We start from the raw sequence: 22,719 nt of genomic DNA, 5'->3' as shown, positions 1-22,719 counted from the left end.
TTCCCCCTCTCTGCTTTTCATCACTGGTATTAAAAGACAGTGTGATTTTCCAAGGAGGCGTACAAAATCTCCTCAGAGTTCAGAATAAGCCTAAGTATATCAGCATGTCAGAATTATGATGAAGTGTCTTCTTTAAAGGCTAACACTCCCTGTTCTATCATCCTGCACCTCTGAAGACATTTTTGAGACCTTGTTGTGAGGACCTTAGCAGACCAAGGAAGGGGCAGCTCTCCTCAGCTGAGTCTTTTTGCGGAAACTATCTATCCAAAACTCTAAGGAATCAGAAAAATTAAGGCCACTGAAACATTCCTGTCACAACCCCCAGCACTTTGTTCAGGATGAAATTTACAAAAAACTGAATATTTCTCTCTGGTAAGGCACTTGGTGAAGATCATCTGCCTTTTCCTCCCCCATGCCCCCCCCCCCCAGTAGCCCGAGATGCACCAAGTGTCATTGCTTGAAGTCAAAAATCCGGTTCCAGTAGTAGAGGAAGGCTGGCGAGTTGCTAGTCCCTATGATAACCAGCAGCAGCAAGTAGAGACTCATCATCACCGCAAAACGATGTTTGGAGAGCCACGATTGACTGGAAAGTCTAGAAGATAGATAGAATAGAATAGAATAACAGAGCTGGAAAGGACCTTGGAGGTCTTCTAGTCCAACCCCTTGCTCAAGCAGGAGACCCTATATCATTTCAGACAAGTGACTGTCCAGTTTCTTCTTAAAAAGTTCCAGTGTTGGAGCATTCACAACTTCTGGAGGCAAGTTGTTCCACTGATTAATTGTTCTAACTGTCAGAAAATTTCTCCTTAGTTCTAGATTGATTTTCTCCTTGATTAGTTTTCATCCATTGATTCTTGTCCTGCTTTGGAGAATAGTTTGACTACCTCTTCTTTCTGGCAGTCTCTCAAATATTGGAAGACTGCTTTCATGTCACCCCCATTCCTTTTTTTCATCAAACTAGACATACCGAATTCCAGCAACCATTCTTTATATGTTTTAGCCTCCAGTCCCCTAATCATCTTTGCTGCTCTTCTCTGCACTCTTTCTAGAGTCTCAACATCTTTTTTACATCGTAGCGACCGAAACTGGATGCAGTATTCCAAGGGTGCCTTTACCAAGGCATTATAAAGTAGTATTAACCCTTCATGTGAACTTGATTCTATCCTTCTGTTCATGCAGCCTAGAACTGTGTTGGCTTTTTTGGCAGCTGCACCAAACGGCTGACTCATATTTAAATGATTGTCCACTAGGACTCCAAGATCCCTCTCAGTTACTACTATTGAGTGAGGTACCACCTATGCACAAAAAAAAATATGCATTTTGTTTTCCTTGCCTAAATGTAGACCATTCCTTTTTTCACCGTTGAAATTGATTTTATTAGATAGCGCCCAATGTTCAAGTCGGGGAGAAAGAACATAGACTACCCCTGCATCCTTCCACCAAATGCGTGAATTATTTTTCAGGCCTCAAGTTCTATTCCCAATTCTGCACAAGCAATACAGGGACAGATTTCGCCCCCCACCCACCCACCCAAAAAAAGAAAAAAAGAAAAAAGATGCAATTGGCTGATTTTAAAGTCTATAAAGTAAAAACTCAATTTAGGGAACAATTCAGTGTCTCTCCCTCTCAGTTCAGCCTACTAGAGATGGTTGTTGTGGAGAAAAAAATGGAAACAGGAGTGTCTTATATATATATATATATATATATATGTTTAACCTTAGGTGGCAGGAAGAAGAGCATTTATGTCTTAAAAAAGCTAGAAAAGTTCTGGATCCAAATACAGACTCTGATCCGGAGGAGTTTAAAAATTAATATAGTTGAAATCAGAGGTTTTTCTTTGAACAAACCGTAGGAAAAAGAGTCCTAGAGTTTTCTTTTTTCTATGATAATTGCAGTGAGATTAATATACGTACAAAATGGAAAGATTCAGCATAATCCAGGCTGGAGGAACAGCTAGCCAAATTCACAGAACTTGCTAAAATGGCTAAATTGGCTTCTTCGATCAGAGAAAAGTGGATAGTTACATTTTACTGCTATCTGAAAGCCTCTTATTAGGTTTTTTCGCTCGCTTGAAACAGAAAAATGTAGGATTTATGGTTTGGAGATAGACAGAATAGACTGTAAAAAGGTATGTGGTTAATTTAAGAGTAAGACGCAAACTTATAATTGTACTTATAACTGCTGTAAAGAACATTGGACAAAAGGTGAACAGGTCCTTGATTTACAACTGCAATTGTTGCTAAGCAAGAAAGTTGTTAAGTGACATTTGCCTCATTTTACAACTTTTCTTGCCACAGTGAATCACTGCAGTTGTTAAGTGAGTAATAGCAATAGCACTTATAGCTTCCAAGTGCTTTTACAGCCCTCTCTAAGTGGCTTACAGAGTCAGCATCTTGCCCCCAACAATCTGGCTCCTCATTTTATTGACCTTGGAAGGATGGATGGCTGAGTCAACCTTGAGCTGGTGAAGTTCAAACTCCTGGCAGTGGGCAGAGTTAGCTTGCAATACTGCATTCTAACTACTGGGAAGGAAGGAAGGAGGGAGGGAGGGAGGGAGGAAGGAAGGTAGCAATAGCACTTAGACTTATATACCGCTTCACAGTGTTTTACAGCCCTCTCTAAGCAGTTTACAGAGTCAGCAAATTGCCCCCAACAATCTGGATCTTCATTTTATAGCCCTAGAAAAGATGGAAAGCTGAGTCAACCTTGAGCTGATCAGGATCAAACTCCTGTGAGTGGGAATGCACAGTTAAGTTAGTCTGCAATATTGCATTCTAACCACTGCAACCGTCACAAATATGAGTCAACTGCCAAGGCTCTGAATTTTGATCACATGACCATGGGGATGCTGCAAGGATTGTAACTGTGAAAAGCGGTCATAAGTCACTTTTTCAGTGCTATTTGGTCACTAAACAAACTGTTGTAAGTCGAGGACTAAATGTATCCTGATGTTACAATGTATGTTTCGTCACTGTGTCCCTCTTTAGCTTCATTGAGAAGGTTACAGCTGCCCTGGGGGCATACTTTCACCGTTGCAGTCATAAGAACTAGCAGCTTGATTTAAAATGGGGAGAGGAAGCCCTTGAAAGCTTAGTTCTACAGCCATTTTTCTTCAGCTGCATGACAACTCTACCACCACTGTGGTTTCATCTGCCTTTATGTCTTGGTTGGAGCCATGGTGGCCCAGTGGTTAAATGCAGTACTGCAGGCTAATTCTGCCGACTGACAAGAGTTCATTCCTGACCGGCTTAAGGTTGACTCAGCCTTCTATCCTTCCAAGGTCAGTAAAATGAGGACCCCGATTTTTGATGGCCGTATGCGAACTCTGTAAACCACTTAGAGAGGGCTGTAAAGCACTGGGAAGCGGCATATAAGTCTAAGTGCTGTTGTTATCTGCCTCTTTTGCCATGGCTCTTATGAGGGCTCTTTCCTGCTTTTCTGAATTTTTGAGCCATGATGACAGGAGAAACTTCAGACGTGACCTGAAGGTTCCTCATTTCTAGGACAGTGAAGTCCACAAGGGGGAAGGAAGGGACACTCACCTTCGGTGCTGCCTCTGCGAATATATTAGCAAATATTTCACCCGTATCAGCTGGTTGTTTGTAACGACAAAATATTTCTGAGGGACATCACCGCCTTCACTGTTCTTCACCCTGGCTCTCTTCCTGTCAATTTCTGTAGAGTCTGACCAAAAAAAAAGCGGGGTGTGTGTGTAAGATTCTGTTTAAAACTGAGAAAAGAAATAAGAGATTCTTGTGTGCAATGGTTTGTTTGTGGGCTGCCTCGCAAGTTAGGTAGAAGGTCCAAAACGTTTGAAGAGCCTTGAAGAGCTTAATATGAGGCCGTGGCTGAGCAGGGCATTGCAAAAGGAAAGGGAGGATGGGTCCCAGCCACATGTACCCTCAGCATACAAACCCCTAAATTCAAATCAGCAAGTAGCTATGTCTAAATTCAGTTTGGTCAACATACTGACACACCAAATTCTCAGGGAGGGAGGGAACGAAACAGGAGGGGAAGGGAGGAAGGAAAAGAGAAGGGAAGAAAGGAAAGGGAAAGGGAAAAGGAAAAGAAATAGGAAGGATATGCAGGCAGCAGGAACCCTGGTCAGTGAGTTGTACAAATCCAGGCTTAAAGGATTTGGGGTTGAAGATCTTTGGGAGACCTTGGAGAACCGAGTTCTGGTTAAGCAGTTGTAAATTTACATGTAGCAAGAGTCACTTGCTCTCAGTGGGTAACAAGAAGGCCAGGTTCCTCAGACAAGGAGGCTGAGAAAGGTGGGAAGACTTGAACAGCCGGCAGGGAGTGCTAAAACTTAGTTGCCCCAATTCCATTAAGTGTGAAGTTGTCAAGTGCAACATATCAGGAAATCCAGGCAGTTCAAATGAATATAGAGATTTATGGCAAGCGTAAACACTCTACAAGAATCTGAACTACTAACGGTCCAAGCAAATTGGCGGTAGATAAGGAATTCAAGACAGGCTGGACTCAGATCTCTTGTGGGCGCGAAGGGACTCGAGACTGGTGACGTATTTGACACACACACACACACACACACACACACACACCCGGGCTCAGCCTGGTCATCTCCTACAGATGTCACAGGTGGCAACTTCCTGCCAGCTTCCCTACTGCTGGGGAAACTGCAAAACTGTGTTTGTAGGAAGCCAAAAGTGAAGGTCATGATTAAGTGACCACTGGGATGTTGCAACCATTTTAAGCAGAAGGACTGGCCAGTAAGTCCATTTGTTCAGCTGTACAAAGGAACCACTGTACCTTTGAATGATAGCTGAAGAACTAGTTACTGAAAAAAGACGAAATGTACAATCAAGGGCTCCAAAAACCTTCTGAGACTCACCTTTTTTCTTCACTTGGCACTTGACATCTGGATGATCAATAACCTCACAAACTGCGACACAGCTGAGAATCGGGCCCATCGCGCTTCGCTGCCAGCCTAGACTGTGCGGGCTGTAGAGGAGGGCCAGGCTTAAGTCGCTGGTCAGATAGGTGCCTTCCCCAAACAAGGACGTCTGAAAAATACCAGAAAGATTGCTATCTCCTTGCCCAAAGAGGAATTCTAGGGCTCATTCCCTATTTTATTCCTGGATTATTATTTTTTATATTCTGGTGACCATATGTCCTTTATTATATAGGACAGTCCTTATTTCAGAGAGCTTTTTCCATTTTTTTTCTTGTTTTACTCTTCAAATTTTCCTTTGTAGAGCAAAGGGATAAACATAAATGATTATTTTTTTAAAATTCTCTTTCAGATTTGCTCTTTTTTCAGCAAGTGGGAGAATCCAGAAGATTGCAGACTGCTGGAGGGAGGACAATATAAGGAAAGATAAGACCTTCACACAAAGACCTGTTGCTCACCTCTCTTAAAGTAAGATTCACCCCTTTTTCAGGAAGTGTGGGAATCCCGGAAATTCCAAATTGCTGGCCTGGTGGCCACCTTATTTAAAGTAAGGACAAGAATTTAACATCCCACTCATCTGGACTTCCCAGAGGTCTCTACAGCAGAGACTAAGAGCAGCCCTTGGGCCTTACGCTGTATGAGGTTCTGTCAACCTTGCAAGGTAGTCCAAGAAGGAAGCACGCCTCTCAAGACTGACTCTAACCTTCACCTATATTCCACTTTCCTCGCAGCTTGACAAAGAATTGGGACAGGTGGGATGTTGGATTGGAATGCAAGGGTGGAGGGAACGGCCTCTAAGCATCGTTGGTTCCCGTGAGACATAACCTCCCCTTCTCAATGACACCCAGATGAGATGCCACTGCGTGGCTGGCTGGTTCCCCAACCAAAATGAACAAGTGATTTGGTGGACGTAATGGACTGTGGGTGGCCCATGGAGAAAAGGGGAATGAACGATGCATGTGTTGGCGTGGGAAGCTCAGAGCTGGTGTCTCTTCTTCTGTGCCAATGTGGATTTATTCAGTAAAATTTATTCTCTTGGTAAAATAAATAAAATTCCATCCTTCTGAGGTCGGTAAAATGAGGATCCAGATTGTTGGGGGCAAGAGGCTGACTCTGTAAACTGCTCAGAGAGGGCTGTAAAAGCACTATGAAGTGGTATGTAAGTCTAAGGGCTGTTGCTCTAGTGCTATAGCTTTTGGTCTGAGCAAGATCCACCTTCCTTACTCTCCTCCTTGGATGCAAACCAAGCTCATTCCTTACCCTGTTCAAATGGCACTGCAACCCGTTGTGCATGATGGAATGGAAGTTCTCCAAGCGGCTCCCGTGGAAGGCATAGATGAGGTCTCTTCCCGCCTGAGTATCCTCAAATTTGGCATTCATTTCTTTGCAGTAAGTGATTTCAAACAGGAAGTCTGGCACCGGGACAGGCATGTTGGGAGCTCCCATCAATTCCTGGATTTTCTCATACTTGAAGATCATCAAAATATAGGAATGTTATTTACATGGAAGATCTTGCTCTCTTGCTTTTAAACTTTTTAAGCTTCAGGGTCTTCAGATTATACGTGAAGGAGTACCCCAGGGGTGAAATTCACTTACCTTCCCTACCGGTTTGCAAATGTGCGCATGCGCAAAGGCTGAAAATCATCACAAAAAAGAGATGTCATGACATCTGCTTGGGTGGGCAGGGCTTTGCGCAGTCTGCCCTACTGTATTGTGCGATCCGATAGGAACCAGCTGAATTTCACCCCTGCTGTACCCTCTCACAAAAACTTGGGGGGGGGGTTGTCAATGGTTATTGGGGCCCTCAAGAACTGATCAAGGACTGATGGTCACAACAGGACAGCGACATCCTTTTTGGTTCCTTGACACCTTGCTTGCAAGCCACCTGGGATTTTCAACTTCCAGCTGGCTTCCCCATTGACTTTGCTCATGGGAAGCCAGTAGGAAGTTTCAAGGAAGTCCTCACTTAACCAACCGAAATCCTCCCTGAACAACCGCAACCGAGACTGCAAGTTTTGCTGCCGCTAAGCAAGGCAATACTGTGGCATCACACTTTTCAACTGCATCACTTGGTGATGGAAAATGTGGTCCTAATTATCATCATTTATGAGGACTACTTGCAAATTCAAAGTGATTTGGTCACAACTCAAGCCGAGTGGGGGAAAAGCTACCCTAAGAAATTAAAGTAGGTTTGTTTAAATGATCCAAAAAAAGGAATCATTCTGGAGCTGGATCCACCCAGTGTTTTTTTTTTTCAACTGGGTTTTCCACTGCTCCAAATAGACTTTGACTTACAACAGTTTGTTTACTGACACTGAAAATAGTGACTTATAATTTGTCACACTAATGACCATAGCAGCATCCCCAACTTCACGTGATTTACATTCAGATGCTTAACAACCAACTCATATTTATGATAGTGGCAGAGTAATGTGATCCCCTTTTGTGACCTTCTAACAAGCAGAGACAATGGGGGAGCTAGACTCACTTAACAACCGTGTGACTAACTTAACAACTGCAGGGATTCACTTAACAACTATAGCAAGAAAAGTGATAAAAAGGGGCAAAACTGACTTAACAAATTTCTCACTTAATTATTCACTTATTTAGAAGATTTATATGGCTGCCATTTCACTCTCAGTGACTCTGGGAAGCTTACAAAGAGAAAAACTTAATATAAATAACAATTGTGGTCGTAAGTTGAGGACTATTTATACTATAGGTAAAGGTAAAGCTTTCCCTATCCAGTCATGTCAAATTCTAGGGCATGGTGCTTATCTCTGTTCCTTAGTCAAGGGAGCCAGCATTGATACTTCAGTTGTCATGTGGCCAAGCATGACTATATGCCAAGGTGCATGGAATACTGTTACCTTCCCAACGAAATGGTACCTATTTATCTACTCGCATTTGCATGCTTCCTAACTGCTAGGAGCTGAGGCAAGATCGTGAGGCTCAACCCATCATGCGGTACTTGGGTCTCGAACTGCCAACCTTCCAGTTGACAAGCTCCGCACCTTAACCACTAGGTTGCCCTTCTATAGTAGTTGGACACGAATCCAAAGCCAAGCTAAGCATTTTGTTTCAACCCAGTTTGTTAAAGATGATCCTAGCTCAGTCTTTTGCAGGAAATCCAAGAGTTTCTCCATTCTGCAGAGCTCAGGTCTCGAACCCAGGCTGTCAGCTTCCTAGCTGACAAACTCAGCGTCTTTAACTGCTGAGCCACACCCCCCCTCCAAATATTGTATTCCAAGGGAAAAGAGTAACAGTCTGGATTTCTGAACCATCACAAAGCAGCACTTTTGGCCCTTCCTTTCTATTGCATTTTTCTTCATTGCCCCAAATCTTGACAGGACATCCAATCTCTCTTCTTCTTAAAATCAATGCTATGCAAATCTTTTTGCTATTGTCTCTGCAACTGGCACTGATGGCTACATCCCACTCCCAGAGCTTAATTTTTAACTAAATCCTAAAGGCAACATACTTTTTTTTGGGGGGGGGGCAGTTGTTTCTTTACAAAATAAAATAGTGAGAAACAATAACCAACTCAACTATTCCCAGATGAATTTTCAGCTCTCAAAACAGCCTTTGATTTGACTTCTCTGAGTTGGGTCTTTCTTCCATCCAGGAAAAATCTCACCTTGTTTTTGTTGGTGGAGTGGATGCACCAGGCCTTAGAGGACAGGATCCAATGGAGCAGCTCCAAAGTTTTTTGGTCAGGATTTTGGGGAGAATCCAAGAGTTCTTGCAAGCTCCCTAATGCACTTGTATCTGCAAGCTGAGAGAGGAACACAGGAAAAGAATGGGTAGAGCTTTTCTACATGATTTCACACCCCAAGAGCCCTCCAGTGGTTCAAACAAGAATGCAGTTTTGAAACATAAAGTGAGCCAAGCTCAACTCTTAGGCACAAGCAAATTGAGATCGTTTTCTGGTTTGTTTTTTTAAATTGGGAATTTGAATTAAAAACTTCGGACGCTGGCCCCTTCCATATGTTTGTCAAAAGAATTGTCTGAATTTGCTCATAAAGCTCATGGTGCTCTATGTTTCAATTTAGAAGTAAAAAATGATTATTTTGCTATATAATTTTAAAGTTATTTGGTTTGATCTGTATTTTTTATATGATGTTTTAGAAGAACAGTAATTAATATATATGGATGGATGGATGGATGGATGGATAGATAGATAGATGGATAGATAGATAGATAATGAAAAGGAAAATTTGGGGGGGGAATCAAGAGAGAAAAAAGTTGAAAAATGACAACAAAGGAGGAGGGAAGAGGATGAGAGAAATGAGGGGAGGGGAGGAAAGGACTGACTTCTAACCTTTTTCAGTACAGGTACAACTATATAATAAAATAACCTCTTATACAAAGATATAACAAAAAACACAAACTTCATGTAAAAATAAGCAGATTAAACAATCCCAATAACATTAAAAACAGGGGTATCATACAAAAGGCCCGTGGACTGGATCTAGCCCGCGATGTGATCGGATCCGGCCCATTGGACTGTCCTGGAAAATGTAAAGGGTCGGCCAGCCTGGCTTTGGCCTAATCTACCCATTGTGAAGAGGAAACATCGGGCCAGTCTGGCTTCGGCCTGGTCTGTCTACCCAATGAGAAGAGAGGAAACATGCCAGCAGTTTGGGGAGTGGCGTCAAACCAGCCACGCCCACCCAGTTGTCCCCTCCCCATCCAAGGTCAACCACAGCCCTGATGCGATCTTCAATGAAATTGAATGACACCCCTGATTAAAAATATATAGCTTATAGTTTAAACTTAAAGTATCATTAACTTCATGAGTAAATCGAGACAATTCTCTTGGCAAATGGTGATCCGACACTGCCAATTCCCCAGCTTTTTGCTTCCAATTCCCCATCTAAACCCCTGCCCTGGTGTTCTATGGCAGTTTCCCATCCAAAAAGTAACCAGAGATGACCCAGCTTGGCTTTTGCAGGATTGCCTGCCACTGTTATGGTTTGGTCAGCACAGTGACAGGCTAATGATGAAAGGCCTGAGAATTCTCCACTCAAAAGTGATGCAAACCTCCAGGTCTCACAACAGGGAAATGACAATAAAAACAGAGTTCTGTTTTTATCATTAACAAGTATCTCCTAATCATACAGCCAGCTATTCTGGGAAAGAATTTCCACAAGCATCTTTGCCCTTCCGGATAAGTTTAGCAAATACCATCAGTAAACCTGCTTTTCTGCATAAAACACCCAATGGGCTTATTAATTCCACGTGCTGTTCCTGAATAAAACTGAGCTGTGCATGAGAGTTAACATCATGTAGAAAACAGCCCTTGCAGACAAAGGGATAGAAGAGATAGCAATAATTTCCTAACACGGAACAAATAGAATATCTTTTAAGAATTCAAAACAGAAAAGAGAATAAAGAGAAAGATCTCCTAAAAATAATGGGGGAACTGCAGATGGATGCTGTAGAGATTCAACAGCAAGAGATAGATGTTGTGGCAGATGAAATATTTACATGAAATAAACATGATAAAAGGAGTTACAAGATACCAGAGGAGAAGCATGAAAGATTCACCAAAAAGTTAATAAACATTGAAATTCTAAAAAGGGCAAGAAATTTGAAATCATGTTAATGAAAAAAAGCCAATGCAAATTATGTTTGATTTTAAAAAAAATACTTTTTAACTAACTTTATTGTAGTTCTAAAAAACCGTCTATAATTCCCTTTCTCTTGTTTTTCTGCCCTTTCAAATGTGGCTGTCTGCAAATGCATTGTTTTATCCCATTTTCAATATGTAAAATCAGTTGTCTTGTAAATAACTTATAAAGAAAAAAGGTTTGTGAATACCAAATTTATGGCTGTTAATGTTCATTTTTTTGTTTTTAAAATTGTTTTGCTTTGTTCATTTAGTTTAACAAGGAGCATTAAAAGAGAAATTCTGCTTGTATGTTTAAACAAAACTGATTTTTTTTTACAATAAGATGAAAAGAATAAAAAAGGGGACAAGAGATGATGGATGGATATAGAATATTTTTAAACATGGTTATTTTATTAGGTGTTAGAAAAAAGAAATAGAAAGTAGGAATTGGGAAAATAGTATTATGTATACTGAAATATAATAGAACATATTATAGTTACTATGTATCCATAAATGTTAGAAGTTGAAAGATTATAATTACGTATATGTAAATGGTAATATCATTATCAGAACTCTACGTAAAGTGTATTGACTCAGACAATACACTATTCACCAAGCACTTTTGGATGTTAAATAAAAATTATAAAACTATTTTTTTTTAAAAAAAAACAGCCCTTGCTTTAGTTGTATTGTTAAGCCACTACAACCTCAACTTACAACCATTCATTTAGGGACCAAAGTCACTACAGAACTGAAAAAAGTGACTGATGACCATTTTTCACAGTTACAACTCTTGCAACATTTCCATGGTGATCAAAATTCAGTCACTTAGCAACTGACTCATGTTTACGACGGTTGCAGTGCCCTGGGGTAACATGTTCATCTTTTGTGGCCTTCTGACAAGCAAATATGTGTGGGTACATGCATAATTTTGTATGTATGTATTTATTTATCTTGTCATAGTTATGTTTATATTAGAGATGGAGACCCTTTGAGACCTATATACAACATAATTTCATTTTAATAAATGCTGATTGGTGTTCATTCAAATAAAGTTATTCTAAGTCAAATTGAATGAGGAAGCCAGATTCACTTAACAGTTGTGTTACTAACTTAAAAACAGCAGTGGTTCACATAAAACAATCGTAAAAATAGGGCAAAACTAATTTATTAACTGTCTTGCTTAGCAGTGGAAATGTTCAGCTCAATTTTAAGTAGTTCTTAATCAAGACCTACCTATATGTAATTTATTTAGGGAAGCACACAGACTGTGTTTTGTTAACCCAGCTTTTGAGTTCAGAGCGTTGTTGGAATGCAAGAATTATTTCTCTTCCCGTCTGTCAAATAGGGAACACGGTGACTCTGCGGTTGAAAGGGTGCACAGTGCCAATTAAATTAACACCTGCATCTGAAAGGGGCTTCTAAAATTTCCGTATCGGCCCAAGCATCTGAGCTGGGCTGTTTTGACAAAGTGGGAACAAAGAAATCCTTGGCTCTCTTCCAAGCAGCAGGCCCAACAATTTCCTTGGAAGGCCATTCAAATCATTACTTAAAAGATGAAGGTTGGCTGGCAGAGGTTCAATGACACGGCTCTTTGGCAAAGTAGTTTGGCTACTTATTCTTGGAAAGGTGTTAATGAGAATGGAGGGAAGCAACTGGAAGCTTCTAGCTGTTTAGGGCCTCACACATCAGTCCCCAGGTTCAAACTGTGCATTCCCCCCCCTTCTGCCAATCACAAAGGCTTCCCAGCCAGCCCTTTCTCAGTGGGAAGAACTGCTGACATCTTGCATTGTTACTACACTGCACCCTATTTGGCCTCAGGCAAACGGGCAGGTTTCTGACATCAGATGACCCAAATTCCAACACTCTGTTTCTGATCACCAGTTAAAACCAGACCCCTACTAAGTAAATTTGTGGCAGTTTCATTACTACAAGCAATCCTCAACTTATGACCACAATTGAGCCCAACATTTATGTTGTTAAGTGGGAGTGTTATTGAGTTTTGCCCATTTTACAACCTGTCTTGCCAATATTAAGTGAATCTCCATAGTGACACAGTTGTGAAGTGAATCTGACTTCCCCATTGACTTTGCCTGTCAGGTCACATGATCCTGGAACACTGAAATCGTTATAAATATGAACTAGTTGCCAAGCATCCAAGTTTTGATCATATGACCAGGGGGATGCTGCAAGAGTTGTAAATGTAAAAAATGGTTGTAAGTCACTTTTTTTTTGGTGTTGTAGCTTCGAACTGTCACTAAATGAACTGTTGTAAGTCGAGAACAGTTAGTCAACTTACAACCAATTGTTCAAATTTACCACTGCACTGAAAAAAAATGACATGACCAGTCCTTAAAGTTATGACCATTGCAGCATCCCATCCTCACAGTTGTGTGATCAAAATCAAGGTACAGTAATTGGCAAACAGCATGTTATTTCTGATTGCAGCATCCTGAAGTCTTGTGGTCACATTTGTACAAATTTATTTATATATTTATACTAGCTGAATACCCGTGCTCCGCTATGAAACTATGTGATCTGGGCTTGATAAATTGACACTTACAGCTTGAAAATTAATGAGTAGTTATGATTGGCCTCTTCTTTCCCTCAGCTTTACCCCACAGACCCTCCCCTATCCTATCCCTCTTCTCTCCCTCAGCCTTGCCCCACAGAAACCTCCCCATTCTATCCTCTGCTTGCTGCTGTGAAAGTAAAACTGAAACTGAAGCTCCTCTCCTTTGCTTGAGTTTTGCATTTGGGACAGATTTCTTTTCAGGTGGAGAGGGGGAGTAGAATTCCTTAGCATCAGAGCATGTTAATAATAAAACAGGAAATACTAATGCTCTGATGGTTATTTCGAATAATCCTTTCTTAGTGAGCACCTAGATGCCAAGAGGAACATATATGGCAAATTTCAAGTTTGTAGGCTTTATGGTTCTGGAGATTTTGTGATGATGTGTGAGTGGCATTTCGCTTTTATATATATAATTTATTTTTCAAATTTATTGGCTACTCATCTTACCACAGGTAACTCTTGATTTCCGACAAGCAAAGTCATGAACCGCTGTGAAAGAGATAATTTGGGTGGGAATATTCCTATTATTTAGTAACTGGATGGGCCAAGATTTATTTTAGCAATTGCCTTAATTTTATCCCATATTACCTCTTTCTGCAGCTTCTTTGGCTGCCTATGTTTTGGAAAAAAAGAAAACATTAAAAAGAAAGGAGTGACCTTCCATGGGGCTTTTTCAATTGTGGTGTCACTGTTGCCAGTAAAGATGACAGAATATCTGGAAAAATTGGGAAAGGATTTCCTGTTTCTTGAGAAATCCAAAAAAGCTGTCCACCCAATTTCTCTAACCTGCAAATCTGGTGGAGGATTTCAAAATAAATGAGCTGCAGGTGAACTACCCACAAGAAATGCAAGTCTCTGCTTTCAGAAGACAGGGAATAAAAAGTCTGTATTTCTTCCATGGTGTTCACAAGACTTCCCCCTCCTCGATTTCCATCAGGCTATAACCTTGACCATGAGCAGAATTGTGGTCCTGATCCACCAGAACAGGAAAGCAGGGAATATTGCATGTCCCTCCTCCTAAGGAGTACATCTGGCGGGACCCAGAAGAAGGGCCTTCTCTGTGGTGTCTTCTTTCCCTTTGAAACGTCTTCCCTGCAGAGATTAGACTGGACCCCACTTTGACACCCGAAGACTGGATCCACCATTTTGCAAAGCCCCGAAGATCTGGTTTTGCCAACAGGCCTGGGGAACTCAGAGTGGGATGGAGCCCATCAAGTGGCTTACTGATTGACCGATGGTTGTCACCAAAAAGTTGGAAGTGAGGAATTATTGCTTTTTATTGTTATTTATATTACGTTTTTCCTCTTTGTAAGCGGCCCAGAGTCACTGAGAGTGAGTGGGTGGCCATAGAAATCTTCTAAATAAATGAATAAATAAATTTCAGAGGTTCAGCAAGCATGCAAGAAACTACCTTTCTGGTCACAATTGATAAAAACGGCTGTTTTGGAATCAGGTTGATCTTGCTAACTCAACACCTGCCTCTTGCAAGCCTAGACTGGGCCATTGGGACCCCAACCTAGACCTTGTCTCTTGTTCAGAAGACCAACAGCTCCGTGAGGTTTGAGCCTTCCTACTCTTCAGGACCCCTTCCCCGTCTGCGCCTCCCCCCACCCACCCCTAGTCTCTGCCTGGCAGGGTGGGGGAGCAACTCACCAGAGCTTCAAAATCTTTACTGTCCCCGGCGGAATAGTGTCCTGGGAACGGCCGGAGGACAGAGTCCCTCTTGTAGCTTTGCAGGGCGGAAGCAAAAAGGCTGCATTTCAGATCAGCGGCCAAGAGGTCCTTCCCGATGATTTCTCGCACCCTTTCTGCGGTGGGGGCAGCATCGTCGTGGCTTGGTGCTGGCATCCCCAGGAGGCCCTGTGGAGGAGGAGAAGAAGAAGAGGGTCAGCACAGAAGGCAGGCTGCATTGAGGTTCCCCCCTTCCCTGCGATGGGGATGGATGGGTTGACAGGTGGGCAGCCCAGCCCTTTTCCAACACTTCCTGGACCCACAAAAAGTCCCTCCTGGTCAGTGGTGGGATTCAGCCAGTTCGCACCTCTCCGGAAGAACCGTTTGTTAACTTTCTAAGCAGTTCGGAGAACCGGTTGTTGGAAGAAATATTGTTTTTTGTTTTTTTTCCCCACTTTACAGGGCTAATCCTGTACGGAAGGCAGGAAGGAAACATTCTGGAGGTGTTTCTAGCCTCATCTTTATTGCCCCGCTTACTGAAACTGCCTCTCTGGTTAAGCCTTATTACACTGTAACACGAAGCGCCCATGGATGTGAAAGACATTGAGTTGGCCACGCCCACACGGTCACATGACCACCGAACCACGCCACCCAGCTGGTCATTATTAGGGCAGAGAACCGGTTGTTAAATTATTTGAATCCCGCCACTGTTCCTGGTCATCTAGACCAGGGGTCTCCAACCTTTGGTCCCTTTAAGACTTGTGGACTTCAACTCCCAGAGTCCCTCAGCCAGCAAAGCGACCAAAGGTTGGAGACCCCTGATCTATACAACTGACAGTTTTTAATCCCCCTCCCTTCCCCCACATGAGCACCATCCAACGCCTTCCCTTTCTGTGAAAAAGCCAACCGACAGGCTGGTATTCAACAGGTCAGGCTGTGACACCCCCCCCCCCCCCGTCCCTGCCGCCTCTAACCGCCATCCGTTACTGGGAGGGGCTGACAGTATCTGGAGGGTCCCCTCCCCCTCCCCCTCCTCAGCTCTGCAAGACCTACACCCTCGAGCGCAGGAAGAAATCCAACCGGTCAAGTCTCTATTAGACACCTCTTCCCCTGACGAACTCCTGCCAGTCGGTGGCTGAACTCACGGCCCTTGTTGAGGGCCGCCGGGGTCCCCCCCCCGCGTCTGTCTCTCTCTCCCACCCCCCACACTCCGGTCTACCTCACAGCCTCCGCCCGGGGGAAGCAACTCGCTCCGAGTTGGAAGAAACAGACCGTTTCTCTCATCCCCCCCCCACCCACCACAACTCCACCTAGGTCCTTTCTGGGCATGCGCGGTAAATCTCAGCCACGCTCACCAACAGCTGTTTGGAGAAACACGCCCCTTCGGGAGCATGCGCACTAGCGCCAACCGAAGACACTCGAGACCTTTTTACCGGCCTTCCCTCGCATATGACGAGCCTGCTCGCTTACAGGATTAGCTCAACGGTCGGCAGTCTCGGACATGCGCAGTAGCCGCAGTTAAAGCGCGGCGGTTGGGAAAAGGCTCGTTGAGTCCGAGCATGCTCAGTAGCAGCAAGTGAAGCTCTGCTTTTGCCCTGTTTTGCTTCCACGTGGGGGGAAAAACACGGCATCTCGGTTCCGGTTTGAGCCGACGCGCTGTATTAGATCATGGTTCCTTTTAACCATAGTTTGTTAAGTGCACCCCAGCTGCCAGGTTCATACATAATGCAAAGGCAGCACCATGGTATGTGGCTTAGTCTTATGGTCACATAATATATGCGGGTATATATGCATAGTTGGTTAGTTAGCTCAGGGGTCTGCAAACTTGGCTCTTTTATTTATTTATTTTATTTATTTATTTTTGTCCCAGCATTATATACAAGCACATATATTGAAAGGAAACAATAGGACAGGAACGGTAGGCACTTTTGTGCATTTATGTACGCCCCTTATAGTCCTCTTAGGAATGGGGTGAGGAAAGCTGGCTGAGGAACTCTGGGAGTTGAAGTCCACAAGTCTTAAAAGAGCCAGGTTTGCAGACTCCTGAGTTAGTTAGTTAGTCATGTTTATGTAGTGTATATTGGAGGTGGAGACGTGATGAAATTTCATTTTAATTTATGCCGATTAGTGTACATTCAAAGCGACAAAGTTAGTTTATGTCTAAGTCTAGTTAAGTGCAAAGTGTACTAGTTTATAATGCCTTGGTAAAACCACACTTGGAATCCTGCATCCAGTTTTGGTCGCCACGATGTAAAAAAAGATGTTGAACTTGAGACTCTAGAAAGAGTGCAGTGAAGAGCAACAAAAATGATTAGGGGGCTGGAGGCTAAAACATATAAAGAATGGTTGCTGGAATTGGGTATGTCTAGTTTGATGAAAAAAAGGACTAGGGGAGACATGATATGATAGCAGTGTTCCAATATCTCAGGGGTCAAGCTATTCTCCAAAGCACTTGAGGGTAGAACAAGAAGCAATGGGTGGAAACTAATCAAGGAGAGAAGCAACCTAGAACCAAGGATAAATTTTCTGACAGTGAGAACAATTAATCAGTGGAATGACTTGCCTTCAGAAGTTGTGGATGCTCCATCACTGCAGGCTTTTAAGAAAAGATTGGACAATCATTTGTCTGAAACATTATAGGGATTACTGCTTGAGCAAGGAATTGGACTAGAAGATCTCCAAGGTTCCTTCCACCTCTTATTCTGTTATAAGATGTCTCTGAGCTGGAAAAGACAGTGTCATTAAAAAAAAAGACTTCTGGTTCAGTTATTGTTCTGCTGCCCACCTTATCTCCTCATCTTCTGCTCTCTTCCTCTCTTGCTATACCTGGGGTGGATTCTTGATATAACTTTACTGAAGTCCATAAGACACTAGCTTTCCGTCTTTGGGTCTTTCAAGTGGAATGGTGGCTTGGGTCTGTTTATCTCACTTAGGAACTTTTCAGATTTTCTTTTCTTTCCCTAATTACTTGGCCTGTAAAACAGACAGGTGAGGGAGAAAGAGAATTGTACTTTCAGACTTCTGTCAATGTGACTTTACAATAAAGTAAAATGAGCCATTCCTGTCTGGTTTGCTCCCTGAGACTGACAGTGTCATTTTGGTCTGAATTGCTTGGTGTGCGTGGGTGAATATCGTTGGTGATCATATTTACTGTACCTTAATATGTCCTTAATCACATGCCCATTTGTGTGTTTTCAGCATAACCATCTCCAGATTGCAGTTGTCACAGCAATGGAATGTGGCCTCCAATTGCCCTGTAATTGTGTGGAATTTTCCCAGAACCACTAAGCTATTGAGATAGCTGTTTTTGTCATTAAATACTCTCTCTCTCTCTCTGTGTGTGTTTCTCTTTCTCTCTTTCCCTCTCAGTCATTTCCATTATACTTCAGGATTGAAAACCTTAGGAAAGATTTGTGCAAAAGGTCAAGAATTTGCAGTGAAAATTGGGGCCATCCTCTTGATGATGAGTTGAGTGATGTTGTAGATGAAAGGGACACATGCTGTCAATGGAACAAAAGTTGTTAAGTTTCTTAAGAGGATCCCTGGAAGGGAACTCTTCCTGTTTTGCATTTTTCCATGGGTAGGTTGTGAGTGTCTTCCCCCAAAAGGAGGGTTATCTTATATGGCGCAAAGATACAGTGCAAATCTTAGAGTCACCTTATTGGAATGCACCAAAAGAAGCATCTAGGAAACCAGGAAGCTATTTCCACCCCCAGGTCTCTCCAGAGAGCAGTTAAAGCTGAAGCCAAGGACTCAGCAGGTCAGCATGACTCTGATAACCATTTGTGGAGGAGGAAATATATTCAGTTTAAAAGTGAACAGTCCCTGAATACAGGACACAACAGAGTTGGGAGGGTCTTCTAGTCCAACCCTTTGCCCATGGCAGGAGACCCTATACCAGCAGTTCTCAACCTGTGGGTTGCGACCCCGTTGGGGGTCGAATGACGATTTGCCAGGGGTCGCCTAAGACCATCGGAAATATGGGAAGTATACTTGCGAGTCGAAGAACCACGCTCCAATGGTTGACTCCACAAGCCAGCTGCAGGCTCTTCAAATCGCTAGCCAAATTCGGCTTCAGGCGCAATGAATTAAAAAAGAGAGAAATCTTTGCTCTGATGTCTCCCTCTCAAGCCAGCTGCAATCACTCCCAATCGCTAGCCTAATCTGGCTTCAGGCGCAATAAACTTAATAGGGGAGGAGTCTCCGCTTTAATGCCTCCGTCCTCAAGGCAATCGCAAGCAGTTCAGATCGCTAGCCAATACGGCTTCAGGCGCGATAAATTCAAAACAAAAATAATTTTACGGTTGGGGTCGCCACATTGTGGGGAATTGTATTAAAGGGGTCGCAGCACTATAAAGGTTGAGAACACTGCCCTATACCATCCTGGGCAAATGACTATCCAATCGCTTCTTAAAAGCCTCCAGAGATGGGGCACCCACAACTTCTGCAGGCAAGCCATTGCAGTCATTAATTGTTTTTATGGACAGGAAATTTCTCCTTAATTTTAGGCAACTGGGTATGTCTATAATGAAAAGAAGGACTAGGGGGTGACATGATAGCAGTGTTCCAATATCTAGGGCTGCTGCAAAGAAGAGGGAGTCAAGCTATTCTCCAAGGCACCTGAAGACAGGAAAAGAAGCAACAATGGAAACTAATTAAGCAGAGAATCAAACCTAGAACTAAGGAGTAATTTCCTGACAGTTAAAATATTTAACCAGTGGAATGACTTGCCTCCAGAAGTCCCAAAAGTGCTTTTTAAAAGGCAACTGGACTTTCTAGTTTTTCTTTGAAGACATTTCGCTTGTCATCCAAGAAGCTTCTTCAGCTCAGGGCTCAGAGCTGAAAATCAGAAAGTCCTGTTGTCTCTTGAACAAGCACTTTTGGGATAACCATGACCTGTATGACTGAGAATCTCCATAGACTTGCCTCCAGAAGTTGTACGTACTCCACCACTGGAGGTTTTTAAGAAGTGGGGGGAGCGCAGGGGGTGATGGTCACACGTGTGCCCACACCCATAATTCTATGCACCCCCCCGCGATGCAACCCTCCACACTCCCCCTGCTTTTGGCACATGATGGCACGGTGGGCTCAGTAGGTCTATTTTTTGCTCTCCCCAGGCTCCGGAAGTCGGCAAATGGGCCGTTTCCGACCTCCGGAGGGCCTCTGGGGGGGTGGGGTGGAGAAGGTCATTTTCACCCTCTCCAGGCTCCTACAAAGGCTCTGGAGCCTGCAGAGACTGAAAAACCGGCCTTCCCCACCCCCCGGGCCCTCTGAAGGCAGGAAACAGCCTGTTACTCTACTTCCGGTGGGCCCAGGCGGCCAAAAAAATGCACATGCCAGAGCTGACTCGCGTGCCCACCGATATGGCTCCGCGTGTCACCTGTGACGTGTGCCATAGGTTCACCATCACGGGTATAGGGTCTCCTGCTTAAGCAGGGGGTTGGACTAGAATACCTCCAAGGTTGCTTCCAACTCTGTTATTCTGTTGGGCCAAACATTATTCCTTCCCTGAGCTAAGAAAAAACGAGGAGATATAATTGAAGCACTATTAAACCACAATTGTAACACCCAACTAAAAATGGAATTTAAACCGGAACTCTATTTATTAGGAATAATTAACCCAAAAATAGACAAATCTTTACAATACTTAATACTTCACATATTAACGGCAGCAAGGATCGCTGTCACATATGGATGGAAACCAAACAATGTTCCAGGAGAGGAAATAATAATCCAAAAAATCTTACAGTGTGCAGAAATGGACAAGATGATGCTAGAAATTAAGGAAAGGGAAGAGTCGGAATACTATGAAGTGTGGAATAAATTATATGATTGGTTAGAAAACAGAAATCAAAATAATAAATTGGAATGTTAACCTAATTAAGTTTAAATTAGGAAGTGTAAACTGATTTGTGTTAACTGGATAAGGATGGATTGGTAAATAGAGACCAACGTAAATATAAGCATGTAGAGGATCGATTGAATAAGAGAATATATATATTTATGTCGATACAGCAAGCTGTAAAATAATATATGATGTAATGTTATGTCTGTTATGTATTTTTAATGTGTTTTTGTTTTTTGTTGTATTTTTCTTTATTTTGTTTCTAAAAGTTAAAAGTTTAATAAAAATTATTTTAAAAAATAAAATAAACCACAATTGTAACAGGCACATTTCTATAGCTTCTTCCTTGCTATATTAGAGACCCCACCCCCAGCATTAAAAATCTGTAGTCCCCCAATAGCCTTTTTGTGGGTTTTGTGATAAAGGGAGATTCTGGAAATCATTTTTTGATGATGACTTGTCCCATCATGTTTTATGTGGTCACCAATACAAATGAACCTCCAGATTAAATGAAAAGAAATTTAGGCCGAAATTAGAACAGCCTGTCCCCCGCCCCCCGCCCCCCCCACACACCTCACAAGAATAATCCCAAGGCTTAAAAGAAAGAAAGAGAAAAGAAACATCTGCAAAGCTAAAGGAAGCCAGAGGGAAAGCAAAGCCTGTGAAAAATAGATGTTATTTTCAACTGGATATTGGAAACTGTCATTCCCAGTGGCTACATTTAGGAATTGATTAATTAAGTGACTGTTATCTTTATATTTATAGTCCAATAAACAGGGCACCGTTGTAATTTGCCTGCTCAGTCAAGCGTCCCTGGAAGGTTTTTCTACCCATGAATTGAGATTGCTTCACAGAGACGTGGGAGCGCGAATAAGAGTCTTTCTCTGTAGCTCTCCGGCATAGACTTCGGGGTACTTGTTAGTTCTCCCCAGCAGTTTTGCAAACAATGAGAGTGTTTTCTCCTTGCTCTGAATCGTACCCTGGAGCCTTGTGCTCTGTGACTTTGGAGTTATGGACTAACAGAGTTGGAAGAGACCTTGGAAGTCATCTAGTCCAACCCCCAGCTCTATCAGAAGCCTTGTACCATTTAGACATTTCGACTGTCCAATGTCTTCTTAAAAGCTTCCAGTGATGGAACGCCCACACCTTCTGAAGGCAAGCCATTCCACTGGTTAATTGTTCTCACTGTCAGGAAATTTCTCCTTAATTCTAGCTTGATTCTCTTCTTGTTTAGTTTCCAACCATTGTTTCTTGTCTTTCCTTTTGGTGCTTTGGAAAATAGGTTTTCCATTCCTCCTACAAAGACTCCCTCGTCTTTGTAGGAGCCCCTCAAATATTGGAAGACTGCTATCATGTATAAAAATCTAAATAAACTAAAACTGTTGTGTCTTGCCCGCTCTCACAGCAGCCGGGGCCTTCTTATCTGCTCCCGAACACGGAGGAATGTATGCCTCCCGGCCCCAGTCCTGGCTCCATGCCCAGACAAGCTGAAGAGGAGGGGGCACCTCCCGGTCCCAGCCCTGGCTCCATGCCCAAGCAGGCTGCAGAGGAGGGAGCACCCCCCGGCCCCAGCCCTGGCTCCATGCCCAGGCAAACAGAGCAGCTAGACCCCTCCCCCTCCTCCACAGCATGTGAGCCTGAGGAAGGTTTATTTCCAACAGCTGCTGATTGGAGTGACCCTCGCATCAGAAGACTGGATAGGCGGAGGCAACAGAAGGAAGGGAGGGGCAGGCCTTAATGAGTGCTGAGTCATGGAGCCACACCCCATGGCCTATATAAAGGATCTGCTTTCTGGCAGTCTCTGAGTCAGGCAAAGTCGAACTTATCTTGCTGAAGTCACTTTCTGGTCTCCTGCCTGCTCTGAGGACTTTGCTAGGACTTTGGGCAGAGCTGCAGAGGCAAGCCTGATTCGGATTTCCCTGACCCGGCCGTCAGCGGAGGAGTGGGACACGACAAAAACTAATCATGTTGCCCCTAATCCTTCATTCTCTAGACTAGCCATACCCAATTCCTGCAACCATTCTTCATATGTTTTAGTCTACAGCCCCCTAATCATCTTTGTTGCATTTCCTCTGCACTCTTTCCAGAGTCTCAATATC

At 43.1% G+C, this 22,719-nt stretch overlaps 1 protein-coding gene across 13 annotated transcripts in view; it reads right to left on the bottom strand.

The window, feature by feature from the left end:
• The window catches only part of PARP16 (poly(ADP-ribose) polymerase family member 16), a 47,391-nt gene extending 31,242 nt beyond the window's left edge, over window positions 1–16,149 (bottom strand). For 4 of the 13 annotated variants that reach the window (XM_058156131.1, XM_058156132.1, XM_058156130.1 and 1 more), the window contains exons 1-7: window positions 15,143–15,558; window positions 14,758–14,964; window positions 8,553–8,690; window positions 6,176–6,382; window positions 4,856–5,027; window positions 3,543–3,684; window positions 445–592 (exon numbers count right to left, since the gene is read on the bottom strand). In XM_058156131.1, coding sequence (XP_058012114.1) covers window positions 451–592; window positions 3,543–3,684; window positions 4,856–5,027; window positions 6,176–6,382; window positions 8,553–8,690; window positions 14,758–14,964; window positions 15,143–15,379 — 1,245 coding nt within the window. In that variant the 5' untranslated portion in view covers window positions 15,380–15,558 and the 3' untranslated portion in view covers window positions 445–450. The other 9 variants (XM_058156136.1, XM_058156137.1, XM_058156134.1 and 6 more) reach the window with 6 other exon arrangements.
• Window positions 16,150–22,719: the final 6,570 nt, after the last annotated feature.

The sequence above is a fragment of the Ahaetulla prasina genome, chromosome 13 (genome assembly GCF_028640845.1).
Source record: "Ahaetulla prasina isolate Xishuangbanna chromosome 13, ASM2864084v1, whole genome shotgun sequence".
NCBI lineage: Eukaryota > Metazoa > Chordata > Lepidosauria > Squamata > Colubridae > Ahaetulla > Ahaetulla prasina.
Note: the sequence above shows the minus strand (reverse complement) of the source record. Positions and strands in the feature narration are given on the sequence as shown.